This window comes from Ovis canadensis, chromosome 24 (genome assembly GCF_042477335.2).
Source record: "Ovis canadensis isolate MfBH-ARS-UI-01 breed Bighorn chromosome 24, ARS-UI_OviCan_v2, whole genome shotgun sequence".
In the NCBI taxonomy this organism is placed as follows: domain Eukaryota; kingdom Metazoa; phylum Chordata; class Mammalia; order Artiodactyla; family Bovidae; genus Ovis; species Ovis canadensis.
Window position 1 is genome coordinate 14,228,571 of NC_091268.1, and position 18,969 is coordinate 14,247,539.

General features: G+C 43.2%; 1 protein-coding gene across 1 annotated transcript; it reads left to right on the plus strand.

The window, feature by feature from the left end:
* Positions 1–2,371: 2,371 nt before the first annotated feature.
* LOC138429712 (frizzled-3-like) lies at positions 2,372–17,830 on the plus strand (the record flags this gene model as incomplete). Its single annotated transcript, XM_069571442.1, is given in 6 exon segments — positions 2,372–2,578; positions 2,580–2,870; positions 3,152–3,382; positions 14,389–14,466; positions 16,193–16,357; positions 17,534–17,830. Coding segments are annotated over 6 exon segments (1,269 nt in total), but the record flags the coding sequence as incomplete, so codon positions are not given.
* Between the last annotated feature and the right edge of the window lie 1,139 nt (positions 17,831–18,969).

Below are 18,969 nucleotides of genomic sequence, written 5' to 3' on the forward strand. Positions count from 1 at the left end.
TTTCTTTTGTCTGCAGTTGTTTTGGGTGTAAAGTTAGGCTGTCTAGTCCGTATTTTTCTTGTTTCTTGAGGTAGGATTGTTTTGTCATGAACTTCCCTCTTGGAGCTGCTTTTGTGGCATCCCATGTTTTGAGTTGTCATATTTTCATTGTCATTTGTTTCTAGGAATTTTTTATTTCCCTTTTATCTTCTTCAGTAACCTGTTGGTGATTTAGAAACATGTTGTTTATCTCTGTGTGTTTGTGTTTCTTACAGTTTTTTTCTTGTAATTGATATTTGGTCTCATAGCATTGTGGTCGGAGGAGATGCTTGATACGATTTCAATTTTCTTAAATTTACTGAGGTGTGATTTGTGACCTAAGATGTGGTCTAGCTTGGAGAATGTTCCATGTGCCCTTGGGAAGAACGTGTATTCTTCTGCATTTGGATGGAATGTCCTGAAGATATCAATGAGATCCATCTCATGTAATGTGTCATTTAAGACTTGTGTTTCCTTATTAGTTTTCTGCTTTGATGATCTATCTATTGGTGTGAGTGTGGCATTAGAGTCTTACTACTATTGTGTTACTGTCAGTTTCTCCTTTGGTGTCTGTCAGTGTTTGTCTTAGGTATCGAGGTGCTCCTATGTTGGGTGCATGGATATTTATAATTGTTATGTCTTCCTTTTGGACTGATCCCTTGATCATTCTGTAGTGTCCTTCCTTATCGCTTGTACTTGTCTTTATTTTAAGGTCTACTTTGTCTGATATGAGGATTGCTACTCCAGCTTTCTTTTCCTTCCCATTTGCATGCAATATATTTTTCCATCCTCTCCCTTTCAGTCTATATGTGTTGTTAGGTCTAAAGTGGGTTTCTTGTAGACAGCATATATATGAGTCTTGCTTTTCTATCCATTCAGCCAGTCTGTGTCTTTTGGTTGGAGCATTTAATCCATTTACATTTAAAGTAATTATTGCTCTATATGTTGCTCTTGCCATTTCCTTAATTGTTTGGGGTTGATTTTTTAGATCTTTTTTCTTCTGTTCTATTTCTTGACTGTATCAGTCCTTTTAACATTTGTTGTAAAGCTGGTTTGGTGGTACTGAATTCTCTTAACTTTTGCTTGTCTGAAAAGCTTTTTATTTCTCCATCACTTTTGAATGAGATCCTTTCCAGGTACAATAATCTTGGTTGTAGATTTTTCCCTTTCAGTACTTGAGATATATCCTACCATTCCCTTCTGGCCTGCAGAGTTTCTGCTGAAAGATAGCTGTCAAGTGTATGGGGTTTCCCTTGGATGTTACTTGTGGCTTCTCCCTTGCTGCTTTGAATATTCTTTCTTTGTGTTTAGTCTTTGTTACTTCGATTAGTGTGTGTCTTGGCGTGTTTCTCCTTGCGTGGATCCTGTATGGGACTCTGTGAGCCTCTTGGACTTGATTGACTGTTTCCTTTTCCACGTTGGGGAAGTTTTGAACTATAATCTCTCAAAATTTTTCTCATACCCTTTCTTTTTTTCTCATTCTTCTGGGGCCCCTCTAATTTGAATGTTGGTGCCTTTGCTGTTGTCCCAGAGGTCTCCGAGACTATCCTCGGTTATTTTCTTTCTTTTAATTCTTCTAGGTTTTGTTAATTGATTCTTGCATTTTCTCCGTTTTGTTTTCAAGGTTTTTGATTCTCTTTACTATCCTTATTCTGAACTGTTTTTCAGGTAGTTTGTCTATTTCCTCTTCATTTATTTGGAATTCTGTGTTTCTGGTTTGCTCCTTCATCTGTGTAGTATTTCTCTGCCTTTTCATAATTTTTTCTGAACTTGTTGTGTTTGAAGTCTCCTTTTCCCAGGCTTCAAGCGAAGTTGAATTCTTTCATTGAAGAAGGTTGAATTCTTTCTTTTGGTTTCTGCCCTCCTAAGGCTGGTCCAGTGGTTGTGTAAGCTTTGTGTAGAGTGAGATTTGTGCTGAGTTTCTGTTTGTTTGTGTTTCCTCTCCTGGGTAAGGCTGAGTGAGGTGGTAATCCTATCTGCTGATGATTGAGTTTGTACTTGTGTTTTGTTTGTTGTTTAGCTGAGGCGTCCTGCACAGGGTGCTGCTGGTGGTTGGGCGATGCTGGATCTTGTGTTCAAGTCGTTTCCTGTGTGTGATTCTCACTATTTGATACTCCCTACGGCTATTCTCTGGTAGTCTAGGGTCTCGGAGTCAGTGCTCCTACTCCAGAGGTTCAGGACTTGATCTCTGGTCAGAAACAAAGATTCCACAAGTGGTTTGTTATGGCATTAAGTGAGATTAAAACAAATATCCAACAATGAGAAACCAAAGATGAACCCCAGACAAATGGCAGTTACAAAATCAGGCAAATAATAGTTAAAATAATGGAATATACACATCTATTGATTTTTGATTGATGTGATAAGTTTCCATTATCCTGAAAGCCCCATTATAATGTATGCCGTCTGCTACATGATGGTGTCATTAATTTTCTTTATTGGGTTTTTGCTTGAGGACCGTGTCGCTTCCAGTGCATCCAGCCCTGCACAGTATAAGGCTTCCACAGTGACTCAAGGATCTCATAACAAAGCCTGTATCATGCTTTTTATGATACTCTATTTTTTTCACTATGGCTGCCAGCATTTGGTGGGTGATTCTTACCATCACGTGGTTCTTGGCAGCTGTGCCAAAGTGGTGTAGTGAAGCTATCGAGAAGAAAGCCTTGCTCTTTCATGCCAGTGCGTGGGGCATCCCTGGAACGCTGACCGTCATCCTCTCAGCGATGAATAAAATTGAAGGTGACGGTATCAGTGGCATGTGTTTTGTTGGCCTCTGCGATGTTGATGCCCTGAGGTATTTTGTTCTTGCACCCCTCTGCCTGTGTGTGGTAGTTGGGGTTTCACTCCTTTTGCTGCTGCTGCTGCTAAGTCGCTTCAGTCGTCTCCAACTCTGTGCGACCCCATAAACACCAGCCCACCAGGCTCCCCTGTCCCTGGGATTCTCCAGGCAAGAACACTGGAGTGGGTGGCCATTTCCTTCTCCAATGCATGAAAGTGACAAGTAAAAGTGAAAAATGAAAGTGAAGTTGCTCAGTCGTGTCAGACTCTTCACGATCCCGAGGACTGCAGCCCACCAGACTCCTCCATCCATGGGATTTTCCAGGCAAGAGTACTGGAGTGGGGTGCCGTTGCCTCCGGCATTATATCCCTGAATAGAGTGCGAGTTGAGATTCCATTAGAAAAGGAAAACCAGGATAAACTGGTGAAGTTTCTGATCCGGATTAGTGTTTTCAGCACTCTGTATCTTGAACCACTCAGGGTTGTAATTGGATGCTACTTTTATGAGCAAACTTACCATGGCATCTGGGAAACAACATGGATACAAGAATGCTGCAGAGAAGATCACATTCCATGTCCATATCAGGTTAGGGAAACCTTGTTCTAAATTTCAAAATATTTAACAGTGAACAGAGCTCATCTTAGCTTGTTTTTTTTTTTTTAACTCTTCATGAAAAACCTGAACTTTAAAATTTTAAAGTGAAGTTAATGAACAAATTTATTGTGGTAAGAATGTGATACACTCGTTTCTGTTAACATCTTCCTTTCAAAAGATCACTTTCTTGAGTCCAAGTCATGGGCTTTTAAGCAGTTTACTTCTGATATCACAAAATAGTTGCTTGTTGATTACTTAGAAGTCTGCAGGTTTGAGGGGAAGATGTTGATTAAAAGACAGTGTCTGTGGAAATTTTACTGATACTTAGAACAGGAGTTTTAACAGTTTTGGAAAACATTCGAATGCATTTGTACAAACAGTTTCATCTCTTAGTTGGTCTTAGTTTTTCTTTTTTGCATACTGAATATTTTGTGATTTACCTTTTAATTTAAAGAGATCGGATAATCATAGAATTTTAGATCTAGAGAGGACCTGAGAGATGATTTATTCCAGTTCCCTCTGTAATTTAGAGTTCTTAAACATCTGTCTCATTTGAGGCTTAGAAATGTTAAGTGGCTTGCTTACTTTATTAAAGTACTTATGCATTATAGATAACTTCTGTTTACTTGTCTCTTTCCCCTAGTAGACAGTGAACTCTTTAAACGCAAGAACATGTTTTTCAAAGCATGTTTTATAGGTTAGTAGATGATGGCACTGAGAATGGGAATGTGTAGATTGAGAAGAAAAGACATTTTTCAGAAACGTTCCAGTTTTCCTGGAAACAGGAGTGTGTGATTAGCACATAGTCAATTCTTGTAAATACTTCATGACTGAAAATGCCATCTCCTTTTTCATTTTGTGGTATAAATAATTCTACACAAAATTGCATTTTAATTATTATATCATCATCATTTATATTATATATAATATAATATTATAATATTACAAATATTCGCTGCTGGCTTTTAAAAAACCTGTAATTAAGGGACCAGAAAAAATGAATAATTGAAATTTTAGTACATTTCTTGATAGAATTGCTTATTAAAAACTCTGAATATGAGTTTTCAGGCCTGAAGCTAAGTAATCAAATTTTGCCTCTATGAGAGAGAAAGAGAGGATTGAATTACATCATGTGCTTCTCCATGTAAGGTTTCTAGGATTCCAAATATATATTATCTTAGGACTATAAAAGAAATAATGTTTGGCTCTGAAATAATGATCTGAAAAATACCAGACCTCAAACATGTAAATCAGTAAATTGGAGTAGTTGTGACACTACGACTTTTCTAAGAATCTTTAGCATCTTTAGAACCAGTTTGAGCTATATAAAAATCTGTGTGTGTATTCATTTGTTTACAGTCATAGCTTCTATAAATGGTTTTAATTTCCAACTTACAGAAATAATGTTGGATTTCCAACATCCTAGAAAGAATAGAAAATGGTATAATAACTAACGGAGTTATTAAGGTATAAAGTCTGGGTCAGGAATCCTGGCTTCATATCTCACTCTTATTATTTACTAGTTTTATAGTTTTTGATCAGCTTCACCTCTTTCCACTTCAATTGCTCATCTGTAGAATGAGTAATGGAATCTCATAGTAATAAAAGAGAAATCGTGTTAGATAGAAACAGTAGTAGAATCTGTCTCCTCTGCATGCAGTTAGAAGAGTGCCTTCTGTATAAGAAGTGCTCGACTGTTAGTCCTGTTACTCATTTTTTCATTTATTGTTGCTGCTGTTACTGGTATTTACACACACACGTGTGTACATAAATTGTTTTTTAAACCATTCAGTACGAAACTTTAGCAAATGCCATGTTGAAGTTACTGAGAATATACATGACAGTGTGTGTACCACCAACTTGTTCATTGTAACTGCAGTAGAGAGATTTAATGGACAAATGTACTTTAATGCCTTTACTCATTCTTTTGCTGAGGGACATAGAGTTCCAAGTGGTTTACTATTGTGATACCTATGTTCCTTGTACATCACCAAGAATGTTCATGGGGTGTACACCTAAAAGTGTAGTCGTGGCATTTTAATATACAGGCATCTTCAGCTCAAGTGGTCCTTTTAATTTCCACTGGCAGTATAGAGTTGGAATTCCCCATTGCACCCCATCTTGGTGTTCTCAGGCTTTTGAGTTTTTGTCAACCTTTGAGACAGTATCTCAAGCCTGTCTTGATTTTTGTTTTTATTTCCCTTGTGCCTCGGTGTTTGCATATGTTTATTGGCTGTTTGGGGTTTGTCTTCTGTGATTGGCCTATTTGTTGCCTTTGTCCTCTGCTCTGTCAGGTTATTTGCCTTTTGTTGTTATTCTTGTTTTAATTCTTCTTCAGTTACTTGCATTATCTTCTCCTGCTCCCTAGCTTGTCTTTTCACTTTGTGTTTTCTTTGCCTTTTGTGTTTCAGAGATCCCTGCCTGCCTCTAAAAATCATGAAAATGGTCTGCCGTTTTTTTCCAGCAGTTTTTTCTATTTGATCTTTTAATTCACGACTCTAATCTCTTGAAATTAATTTTTATCTATGTTATGAGTAACAATTTTAGTTTTTCATATAAATGGTGCAACCGTTTATCAAATAGCCCATGTAAATACTAATGCATTACTGTAATATACAAGTTCCATTTTTAGGCTCCCTTATTTACTGCTCTGTTTGAACAACCTTGTTTCAATCCCACATTTCCTCTACCTTATGCATCTTCAAAATTATTTTAACTGTTCCTGGCACTCTTCTGTTTGAATTTTAGAATAATTTCTTCATGAGAATCAGGTTGTATTTTGTTGAAATTGTTTTAGGTTTTAACTGAATGCAGGGGAAATTTCTGTCTTTGTGATACTGAGTTTTACTATCTTTTTGTTTCTTTATGTGTGTATTCATTAATTTGTTCCTAGGTACCTTACAGTGTTTGTTTCAATTGTGAATGAGATCTTTTCTCTGTTACATTTTTCAGTTGGTTATTGCTGGTCTCCAAGAATGCCACTGAGTTTTATATATTGACCTTATCTTGAGCATCCCTGCTGAACTCTCCTGCTAGCTCTAATTGTGTGTAAATTCTCATATGTCTTCTTTGTAGAAATCCTGTTGGTGCAAGCAAGGCCAAGTTCATATCTCACATTCCAGTTCCTATGTTCCATTTAAGATTTTTGTGCCTATACTCATGAGAGATACAGACTGCGACAGTACTAGTTTTTCTTTTCTTGCCACGTATTTTTCCTTTCTGGTGTCAAGGATGTAACAGCGTCATCAAGTGAGGTCTTTTCCGCCTGTTCTTTGAAACAGTTTTTACAATGAATAGGGGCTGTCTGCTCTTTGAAAGAGTCGGTATTTCATCCTGTAAAAATCCTCTGTCATGGTATCTTTGAAGGAAAGAAAGAGACACTTCATCTTTCCAAACCGAAACTCTGCGATTCTCCGTTCCTCCCTGTCTCCTGGCCTTCGGCAACCACTGTTCTACTTCATTTCTCTGTGAATGTGACTGCTCTGGGTGCCTCATGTGAATGAAACTCAGACACTAGAATTACAGTGTTAGTTTTCCTTCAGGATTTTACTGGAGAGGAATGTTAGACAGACTTGTAAACTGAGCCGAGAGCTATTGAATTCCTATTTGAAGTAATATCCATACATAATTGAATGCGATTTACTGTTACTGAGCATGCCTCAAAGAATGCGTGTCAAGTTTTGAGGATAATTCCTAATGAGAGGCTTTTAAAATGTATTAAGCAATGATGTTATCCTTGAAGTAGCCTCCTCAGGTGTCTTGGAGAACATAATATTTGAATAAATGTTCACGTGAATATCGGTGGGGTTTCTATCAGTGTCATTTCTTATTAATGAAACTTTCAAACATTTGAAAATTGTTTGCAGTAGTAGATCACATTGTTTCAAAATACCCAGTTGGGTTTCAAGTAAGTTGCATGTATTTAAGTCCCTGATTTGAAGAAAAGTGGGCTTGTGTAAAGTATTTTAAAATATTTAAAATGAATGTCCTTGCTGAAAACAGGAATTCACTGTTGCATTTTAAAATGCTTTACACCAACTGTTTTTAGCAAGAACAGTTTTTAAAAATGTGTGTTAAATAATTCTTGAGAAAGTAATATTTATTGTCTGAAAAGAGTTGGTCATGAACTATAGCTTGAACTTTCAGAATAATGTATATTTTACAGTTTAAAATCAGTGAAGTTTATTCCTAGAATATGTGTCATCTTATGTATTATTTAAGAAACAGTAATTTTCCAGGTACTTAGTTTTGTTTTTTTTGTTTTTTTTCCTTTTAAAGTATTTCCTTCTATTTGTTTAGGGGCTTCTGAGAGGCTCAAAGCACTTTATGAAAGAGTTAAACATTTCAAAGTTTGAAGATATTTCTAGAAAGCCATTCACATGTAACATATTTATTAAAAACATGGGATTTAAAGTCCCGTCTGTAACATTTTGAGTCTCTGTTTCCTCATGTAAATATAGGGAATAATACGTTAAATACAGTAATATCTACCTCATAGGTGGCTGTGAAGATTAAATGAGAAAATAAAGTTCAGCCTCTTACTAGAATGCCATGCAGAAAGAAAAATTTCATTATTCTGTTGTTGCAAGTACATAATTCCTGAGGTTTAAAAAGAATTGTTTTTATATTCTGTATTAGAATCATCATTTTGTCTTTTAAACATTGATTTTCAAAAGAACATGTTTCCTTTCCTAACGTTTCCCCCTTTGTTTTTCTCTCTTTCATCCATCTAATCCAACTATCTATGTCCCGAGGAATTTTGATACTAGAACCTGTGTTTCAATAATAGAAATGTGTTACGGTAAGAGAAGCAGCTTAGCCAAGACTGTCAAGTTCACAGTAGAGGCATTTGTAGAATTTTTAAAAAAATTATTTGTGTAGAAAACAAACAAAAAACCCATGATTTCTCTTTTCAGCCACAGAAGGCAGCCCATCTGTTGTTTATCTAATCTTGATTCGGAAACATACTAAAATAGAATAATAGCATCCTATCTAACTTATGATTTTAGCTTCATTTTCTGATAACAGTGTTTCCCCTTCACCGGACAATACCAAAAGGAATCAGCATTGTTTATGAAAGGACCATAAGGAAAACGGTATGTTCTGCTCTTCCAGCATGAATGGCAGCAAATAATTCTCTATAAATATATAGTATATACAACTAATCTTTTTCTGTTCCTGCTACTAATGTTTAAAGTGGTAAGTATCCTGCCTGTGACTTCCTAGCACCAAACTGATTTTTCCGCAAAATTGTTCAGTGCCTGTAATAGAGGGAAAGAGGGAGAGTTACAGAGAAATTATTCTAAGTCTCTTACAGGAAAATATTTTGAAATATTATATTTTAGAAGTATCAACTATTAAATTTATTTTCGAAGTATTGATACTATTAGGTACAGGCTGTAAAATGCTACCAAGGGGCACTTTTGGATAAATACTTTAAAATATACAAGTCGTTTTGGCCTCTGCTAAACAGGCTAAGTAGCTTAAGCCGTGAGTTCCGTTTTAGTCTTAACTCAGATAAACTGGTGGTGGTGGTGGTCATTTATCAAGTCGTGTCGGACTCTTTGTGACCCATGAACTGCAGCATGCCAGGCTTCCCTGTCCTTCACTATCGAAGAGCCCCGTCTTTGTCTCTTTTGGGCTACTGTTACAAAACCCGTAGACTAGCTGATAAACAACAGAAAGTTGTTTCTTGTAGGCCTGGAGGCTGGGGAGTCCCAAGATCACCAGCAGGTACCACGTCTGGTGAGGCCTGTTTCCTGGTTCCTAGACTGCCTGCTGCTTCTCCCTGTCCTCGCAGCATGGGAGCCCATTCCCTCCTGGCCTGACCTCTCCCAGAGTGCCTGCCTCCTAGGATCATCACCACGTGCGGGGTGAAGTTTCAGGGCCCATAAACCATCAGCCCATTGCAATCCCTAGGTATACCCTGCATTGTTTCAGTCCTTTGAAATAATTCGAGCTTTCCTAATGGCCCAGTATATATTCTTTTTGTTATATGTTCCTTGGGCTCTTGAAAATAACATGTGTCCGTGGGAACGCAATGTTCCGTGTGTATCAGTTACATCAGGCTTGTCACTCATGTAATTCAGACTCCGGTAGCCACGCTGAGTAAAAGCAGAAGAAGGTGAAATTACCTGTAATACATTTTATATTAACACACCCCAAATGTTATCATTTCAGTGTGTAACCAACATGATAAACCCTAATGACGTAGTTCACATTCTTTTTTTCACGCCAAGTCTTTAATATCCAGTGTGTGTCTCAGGCTTGCAGCGCATCTCATTGTAGAGCCAGCCGCATTTCAGGTACTACATGGCTGCAGGTGACTACGTACCAGGGGGCCCGGTTCCACGAGAGATGTGCCTTTAATGTCTCCCACTGGGGTTATGAACTCGGCTGTTACTCCTTTTCTATTTCTGTCAGTTTTTATGTATTGATATTTTGAGGTGATGTTATTAGGTACACTCAAATTTAGAATCCTCATCTTCTTGCTAGACTGCACTTGTATCAGTATGAGATGCTCCGTTTATCGCTAGAGATGCTTCTTTCTTTAGACGCTATTTGACAGTGATGTTGCCACGTCAGTTTTCTGTCCTGGTTGGCCTGGGTATCTTTTACTTTCGCCTGTCTAAAACACCTTCCATCTTAACATGGGCCTCTGTGAAGAGCGTATAGTTTTCACTGGAATCAGTTTGCCACTTTATCTTTTCATGAGAGTATTTGCTGTGTTTATAATGCTGATATTCAGTGTGTAGACACCCAGTTGCTGTGTGTTTTCTATTTGTCCCCCCTAGTCTGTGCTCTTTGCTCTTGCCTTCTTTGAGAAGTATGAGGTGTTTCTCTAGTTCTGGGCTCCTCTGCCAGGTTGTTGGGTTCACATTCGCAGACATGGCGTGTGTTTTACATTCAAGCCTAACTTAGTACTCTTACCGCCTCCCTGACATGGCTGTTTCCTCCTTGTCACTGTTCTCCTTTAAACTGTTAGATATATTTTTGGCGTTAACATCATTGTTTTGTAGAGTTAACATTCACCCTCACAGTTACCTCACTGTTGGTCTTTACTTGTTTTTTATATTTCTGTCAGAGACTACTTTTCTTTTTCCCAAAGCACTGCCTTAATATTTTCTTTAGTTCATGTGTGTGGGTGATGAGTTGTGTCATTTCCATTTGCCCTAAAAGTCTTTATTTTGCTTTCACGTTTGAAGAGTGTTTTTGTTGGGTGTAGAATTCCAGGTTGGGGGTTATTTGCTTTTCAGCATTTTACAGATGCCAGTTCATGATCTTCTGACTTCCTTGTTCTGGGAAAGTCAGCTCTCAGTGTTGTTGTGCTATTCAAAGCCACACCTTTTTTCCTGAGTGCTGGAACACTTTCTTCTTGCTTTAGGCACCTGCAGAGTTGCTGAAACTAATGTATGGTTTTCATTTTTGAGTCACTGGTCTGATTCTTGAACCAACTCCTTGTCAGTCAGTACAGTCGCTCAGTGTCTGACCCCTTGCGACCCCATGGACTGCAGCATGCCAGGCTTCCCTCACCATCACCAACTCCCGGAGCTTGCTCAAGCTCATGTCCATCGAGTCGGTGATGCCATCCAACCAGCTCATCCTCTGTCGGCCCCTTCTCCTCCTGCCTTCAGTCTTCCCCATCATCGTTCTTTTCCAGTGAGTCAGTCCTTCGCATCAGGTGGCCAAAGTATTGGAGCTTCAGCATCAGTCTTTCCAACGAATATTCAGGACTGATTTGGGTTAGGATTGACTGATTGGATCTCCTAGCAGTCCATGGGGCTCTCAAGAGTCTTCTCCAACTCCCCAGTTCAGAAGCATTGATTCTTTGGCGTTCAGCCTTCTTCATGGGCCAACTCTCACATCCATACATGGCTACTGGAAAAACCATAGCTCTGACTAAATGAATCTTTGTTGGCAAAGTTATGTCTCTGCTTTTTAATATGCTGTCTAGGTTTGTCGTAACTTTCCTTCCAAGGAGCAAGGATCTTTTAATTTCACCATCTGCAGTAATTTTGGAGCCCAAGAAAATAAAGTTTGTCACTGTTTCCATTTTTCCCCATTTATTTGCCACGAAGTGATGGGGCCGGATGCCATGATCTTCATGTTTTGAATGTTGAGTTTTATGCCAGCTTTTTCACTCTCCCCTTTCACTTTCATTAAGAGGCTCTTTAGTTTCAACCCCTGGAGGCATTTCTTAGTCCCCTTTCTGTCTTTTCTCCACCATGAGGGTCCCCATTGATAGTTTTTAACAACGTAGTGTAACGACAGGCTCCTTCAATATATTTTATACTTTTTCCCTCTTATATATATATATATATTTTAAACGATTGATCTTTCAGTTCACTGATCCTCTCCTCAGCTACGTCCAATCTGATGTTAAGCCCAGAGACTGAGTTCTTACATTCAGTCACTGTTATTGTAAAGTTCTAGAGTCGGTTTTGATTCTCAGAAATGTTTCCTTTTGTCCAGTATATTTTCGAATTGGTGACGTTTCCATCTGTTACCTCTAGCATACTCTGATATGCTGATATACATCTGATGCCTCTGGATCTGGTTCAGTTCCTTTTCTCTTGGTCCTGTTTGTTGTTACACCCTCTTTTGCTTTTTTGGTTGCCTGTTGGACATTATGTTTGGAAAACCCTAGAGGTTCTGAGTGATGCTGCCTTCTCCAGAGTTTCCTCTGATGCAGACCTCCAGTGGGGACAGAGCTGTCTGTTCACTCTGGGCCTGAGGGACTTGAGGCTGGGGGGTCCTTGTAAGCTCAGTCTCAGCAGCCTTCACCTACCTTCTCCCACAACCCCAGGGAGGAGCTTTCCAGAATCTCAATCTGGAAGCCTTGGGTACCTCCCTTCTCAGCATGTTCTGAAGCCCACCGACTGTCTCGTGAACACCACGAGGTGACTGATACTCAGCGCTTAGCCGGTTTGGGCAGAGTATTGGGTACGTTTTCTGACATCCGGACTGACTCATCAGGCCTGCCCGCCAATTTTTGTCTCCCAGCCCAAGGAAACCGTCCAGAGCTGTGTTAGCCAGCCCCCTCTGCTTGACTTTTTCCCTGCCTTTTCTTCGCAGAGTGGGCTTTGCTCAGATGCCCCGAGGGAAGGAGCGGCCCTCTCAGTCTCCAGCTCCTTCACTGGGCTTCCCTTTTGTTTGAAATCTTAGATTGTGGCTGCCTAAGGACCTCTTTTAAACTGTATTTCACTTTTCTAGCTCTTGGTAGGCTGACCTACAAGTTGTTTGCGTCTGTCACTGGAAGTGGGAACTCCCTGGGGGTCTTCTGTCATCTGAAGCCACATGTAACAGGCCCAGCAATTGTATTGATCAAGGTTATTTGATACCGGGGAAAACAAGAACCAGGGGTCCTTGCTTGGTACCCACGGTTGTGTTTCTGATCAGAACCCCCAGCTTGCCCGGGCTGTTTCAGTGCCACATGAACTTGGGAAGGAGGTAGAGCAGGCGGCCCACGTGGCCTGGAGACAGAGGAGCCGGCCTGCCCTCTTCCCTTGCCCCTGCCGGCCCAGGGCAGGCCTTGCGATGCCAGGCTGCTGGTGGTGGAGGAGAAGGCTGAGGAGGGAGGGGTGACGTGACCTGTGTTCTGGGACATGGTCACATGTGGGTTTTCTTTTTCAGTTTGAAAGAATGACTGCTTTTAGTCTTCCCTCCAGTTTCACTTTAAGGTTGAAACTGAAGATTTAATTCTTAAACTTGAGCACAGAGAGTTTATGGTCTTTTTGAAAGCAACAGTTGAGGTTTTAAAAACACATCTCAGAGAACTCCACTAGATAAAGCCAAAAGCAGAACGTGTTCAGGGTGAACTGCGGGCGGGACCCCAAACTGCAGTCTGTCTCTCCCAGAGTGTGTAATCGCTGAGATGGGTGGATATAGGACCCCAAGCACCCTGGGGACTTGAGGCCCTCAAGTGACAGCAGAGGTCCGTGCTGAGCCAGGAGCAGTGGGGCCTGTGCCCTGGCGAGTGGAGAGCCTCGAGGGTGGGAGTGGTGCCAGGAGAGGGGTGGGAGACTCGGGGGCGGAGGGTGGGGAGCACCTGGTGGGGTCTGGGAGGTGCTGGCTGTCGCGGCTCATGGCAGGGACACCCTTGAACCTCCACCGCGCTACCCCCATGAGGCAGAGTTGTCTGGCAGCCCAGGATGGAAGTTTAGAGGGTGAGTTCACGGCAGGTTGAATGAACCCCTGTACCCACTGTGGGTTCATTTTAAGGGCCTAGAGTGAGGTTGGTCAAGCCCTTGCTGAGCTCGAGTGAGGGAGTCTGACAGGGAGGACCGAGCTCAGGGTGAGAGTGAGGGGCAGCTAGCGTGGTGAGTCCTCCTCAGCCGGGTGGGATCTGGGGACAGCCTTGACTTCAGGGGTGCCTTTCAGTAGCCTCCCTGGAGGCTTGTTTGGGGGGTTAGAGGGGGGAGAAGCCCGCTTAGAAGACGTGCTCATTCCCAAGGGTGGTGGTTTCTGAAGCAGTTTATACTGGTCAGTTCAACTGTGACCCAGTATCTTGCAGGGTCATGTTTCACAGGGGGCCTGAGCCATGGGCACAGCCTTCCTTCTCCCGCACCCTACACTCCCCTGTCGTCTTTCTGGCAGCCCCTCCCCCCTCTCTGCACCCTTGATGGTGGGCCTGAGCCCAGCACCCCCGTTACCACGGAGCCCCTTGTGACTGAGCGGGTTCCGGTTCTGGGCTCCTGGGAGACGTGCTGGAGGCAGAGCCTTGGTGCCATTTCTCCTTGAGACAGCGGTGCGGGTGGTCATAGTGTGAGAGCAGTGGTCCTAGTGTGAGAGCGGTGTGTGTGAGAGTGGTGTGTGAGAGCGGTGTGGGTGAGAGCGGTGGTCGTAGTGTGAATAGTGGTGGTCGTAGTGAGAAATTGGTGGTGCTAGCTCGGGAGCCGAGGTATCCTACCGTTAAACAACGGTTGCCCCCGAGTGGGGGGCTGCCCCCATCCGCGAGGATGGGTCGCCGAAGGGCCCACCTGTGGGCGTTATTCCAGTGCTGCAACCCCAAGGCACAGGCCAAGACAAGGAAGAACTTGGCCTCCGCCCAAGTCCTGGAAGGAGAGGGGCCTGAGGTGAGAGCAGCCCGCAGCTGGGCCCGTCGGACTGGCCCTCACCAGCCAAAGCGTCGGGGTTGTGTTTCATTTCATTAGCAGGGCTGTGGGCCCTGTCAGCCTGGGCGTTTTGGCCTTAGTCCGCAGTGTTGACCCCAGAGTTTACCCTGTAAGACGCTGTGCAGGTGCTGCGTGGAGGGTGGGCGGGGACCCCACAAGAAGGGAAACGCTGGCTGGAGGAATCACTGGGGCACGTGGACTGAGCTATTGAGTCAGTCCTTGACGCAGAAATGCTAAGCCCCTTAACGATTCCCTCTTCCAAAGAAAGCATATACTGGCTGGAGTAGTCTCTGGGGCATTAGGATCCAGCTAGAGAGTCAGTCCTTGAAGTAGAAAGGCTAAGCGCATTAAGGTCTCCCATCTTCAAAAGCACAGAGCAGTGTGTCCAGTATTTTAATCACGGGTACCTACTGCTTCCGTGTCTGACATACACCCTCATAGCTACACATGTCTACTACATGCCTCTCACGAGTGCTGGGCACTGTTCCTGGTCCTGCACACTCAGTGTGTAGTAGGGGATACGTAGCCCAGGATTTTTTAATTTCTGCAAAGAAAAATAGAACGTGTGGTCAGCTTGAGCAAGTTCACCACGTGGACGACCCCGTGTGCACGCAAATTGTGGCAAAATACATATAACATCAATTTTACATTTTAACCAGTGGATTGAATGTCTGGGTGGCTTCCGTGGAGTCAGGCTAACAGATGGCCTTGGGGTGCCATCTGCCTTTTTCCCAGAGGAACACTCCAAAGCCTGGTGGCTTCCCTTTTTCCTTCCTTCTCCCCAGTGGCTCTAGGTCACTGGTCTGTGTGTCCTTTAAGAATCTCTTTATCCACTTTGTTGTTAGGTTTATCTTTTGGAAAGCTTCTCAGATGTCCTGGGCCTTGAGAAGGCAGGCTTGGATTCCGGGTTCTCCCCTACCGTGTGCCTGCCAGGTCGAGGGGGAGGCTGAAGGCCGGTCTGAATTATAGTGGTCTGTGTGGTCTTGGGGTCAGTGGACCCCCTCTTCTCTGGAGGGGCTAGGAGAGCCTTTATGTGGAGCCTGGAGAGACTTGACAGAGCCAGTCTTGACAGTCTCACTGTCTTTTTAAATTATGTTTGCATTTAGTTTCTCATTTCTTTGTTTTTTAGGAGAAGAACATACAAATACTTAGGGAGCATCTTCGGAGACGAGAAGAAGAAATATCAGTGCTCAAGGCTGAAATCAACAACACCAGGGTCAGAATGGGGATTCTCACGTGTTGACATTTGCCCCGTGTGGGTCACCGCTAGCCTCCGTGTTGCTGTCCTTAACCTCTGTCTGATTTTCAAGTCATTTTTCACATCTTCCCACTGAGCAGACCTGGGTGGATCAGTTTGTGGTTCTCATACCTTGTTTCAAATTTATGATGAGACTTAATGTAATTTTAGTACATTTGAGGGGGGAGTGCTCTTAACTTAGATTTTTGTCCACACTACACTTTGTGAGGGATCTTAGTTCCCCAACCAGGGATTGAAACCTGTGACCCCTGCAGAAGTGTGGAGTCTTAACTACTGGGCCCCTGGGGAAGTCCACTCTAAATTTCGACGGAACTGGCGGGATTCCGACGTGCCTTAGCATATTTCTGGCTATAGCGTGAGGTTGAGAGGAGTTATCGGGCCTGAATTCGAGCAGGAGGTTAAAGGTGCTCCTTTGGCCCCGCCCTGCAGCTGCTGCTGGACCACCTGGAGTTCCTGGTTTCCCGGTACCAGCCGTCCTTCCAGTTGACGGCGGGCAAGCGGCAGGCACAGTCCCCAGCCAGCATGACCAGCGAGGTGGAGGTGCTCAGGGCGCTGAGATTGCTCTTTGAGCACCACAAGGCCCTGGATGAGAAGGTACCAGCCCCCCAGCCGTCCTGGATTTGTACACTTGCTGCCTTGTTTGGAGGGTGATGCACTTATTTATGTAACTAGTTGACTTTTGAGCTTCTTGAATCCTTGTATATACATTTTTTTTCTGTAAGAAGTCAGAGTTTTATATGGTTAAAAAGCATGGCCTGCGTACATGCTCAGTCATGTCTGAATCTCTGCAACCCTGTGGACTGTAGCCCACCACGCTCCTCTGTTCATGGGGCTTCCCAGGCATGAATCCTGGAGTGGGTGGCCATATTCCACTCCATGGAATCTTCCCGACCCAGGGATCGATCCTGCCCTCTTGCTTTGGCAGGCGGATTCTTTACCACTGAGCCATCTGGAAAGCCCCCAGTTAAAAAGTATTAGTTGGCATGAATGCCTCGAGTTGTATTATATTCTGTATATCAACTTGCAGTGAAAAACTGGGTAATAGAATTTATTTAGGATAACATTTTGTTCGCTCAAGCTTAGAATTTAAAGCTGTTAACAAGATTTTCTTGACGTTAAGATCAGTGAGAGACGTTAACGGTATTCTATTACAGTATCCACGTATGAGGGTGAGTATACACTAAGAGTGTACTAACGCACATACACACAGCAACACACAGTGACTCGGGCCCTTTGATTTGAGTTGAGAGTGTGGTTATGCGTACGCTCGAATTAGGTGCCACACATAAAGAGGTAAGCTTGATCAGTCATCCTGGAATTTCAGTTAAGGGTTTGTCCTTTGAATCCTTTCATTTAAAAAAGAATGAAGGCTGTAGTGGTGGGCATCAGGTGTTCTTTCTCTTTCTGATTGATGACCCACCCACCTGGGTTATTTTAATGACTAGTAAACTAGCCTTGTGGCTCAGAGCTGCAGGATGTCTTCAGCACCCCTTTGTCCAGGAGATGACAAATTCTGACTCTAATCACCTAGTGGTATTTGGGATGGATAGCATCCCCATGTATTTTCTTTCTATGTTGTGTTTTCAGTTTCGAGTTGAGTTTTTCCAGGTGGGGTTTTGCTGTCTTTACTTATTTGTTTAGTCTGATTCCATTTTTTGGTTTATCCACATTTCTCCAGAGTCAGGGCTTCCAAGTAAAATTGGGTTCAGTTCCTGATAGACTTGAGCTGCCCTGAATGTTGCTAACGAGACGTGGTCCTCTCATGCCCAGGTGCAGACTGCGAAGGAGCAGGACTGGGAGCGTGCGCAGCAAGCCAGCGTGCTGGGGGACATGGCCGAGGTGTTCCAGAGTGATGAGGGCGTGTCTGACAGCGAGGGCGACAGGGTCACCCTCTTCAGCCTGGCCACTCAGCTGTCGCCCAGCAGGCAGGCCGATGCCAAGACTCAGAGTGTGAGGCTGCAGGAGCAGCTGGACGCCATCAACGAAGAGATCAGGTGGGTGATCCCAAACTCAGCTCCCCGGAAACTCGGTTTCTCTGAGGAGCTGCCTTCTCCTAGGGAAGTCTGAGTGTTCCATAGTAAGAAACCTGACCTCAGGTCTGCTTCAAGAAATTTCAGTTTTGAGATTGCCCTTGATGATAGAGCTCGGTCAGCCAGTGGGTTCTGTCCAAAGCGTTTTGGGGTGTCCCCCCTCAGCTCTGAGCCCCAAGGTGGGTGAGGTGCCGAGGCGGTGTCCGCTGTGGCCCGAGCACCCTCCTGTGTCCTCAGAGCCCACCAATTTCTGGTGAAAGGCCACCTGGAAGAGAAAAGCTCAGGTTTTGGGGTTGGCAAATTCTCACTCAGATGTGCATTTTCAGTTTTCACTTAATAAACAGTGTGAAGATTGGCTTGTTGTAAGACAGTGGTCCAAGGACATGTGTTTGAGTTTTTCTCATCTCATCAGTATATTTAAGATGTTTTCTTTAGACACCATCTTGGCAATGATAACAATTTACAAAACGGGATAGAATCCAAAGGCCAGCCTCGTGGTGAGCAGGGGCCCTTGGGTCTGGGTGCAGCCGGGTGGCTGGGGGCCCCGAGGCCTGCCTGGTGCCACACCCACACAGCTATGCCCGTGTCCCGAGTCCATGTTCAGAGTGGCCGCAGGCCGGTGACCCTGCACAGGACCAGGCAGAGGCTCCTTCTCAGACTGTTCTCATCACGTCAGCCCAGGCCGAGGTGCCCATTTCTGTCCACCGAGTGCGGGGGGCCGGGAGAAAGGCAGGGGGCGAACGGGACAACCAGCAAACGCAGGTGGTGCCGCCTGCCCATTTGACGGCGAGACAGACGGTTTTGTGGGCCGTGTTTGAGCACAGACGTGATCAGAATCATGGTCTTTCCATGTCCCCTCAGGAAATGTGGAACGGTTATGTATTAATATTTTTATTTTTACAGCAAGTTGTCATGTAAAAGTGATTTTCCTTATGTGACAAGTGACTTGATATAAATGGTAGATTCTGTCCATCAACTTGTCATCAACAGTGAAAAACTTTCAAGTTGTATATGTGGAAGTGAAGCTGGAGAGTTACTTCCTATAAGAATGTTTTATTTTAATTTGAAAATCATTTTATTTGCATCATCATGTATTTAAACTGCTATATAAAATCATCCACAACACATTAGGGGAGAAGAGCAGAAATCGTGAATTCTAGGTTAATGCAGCACGTT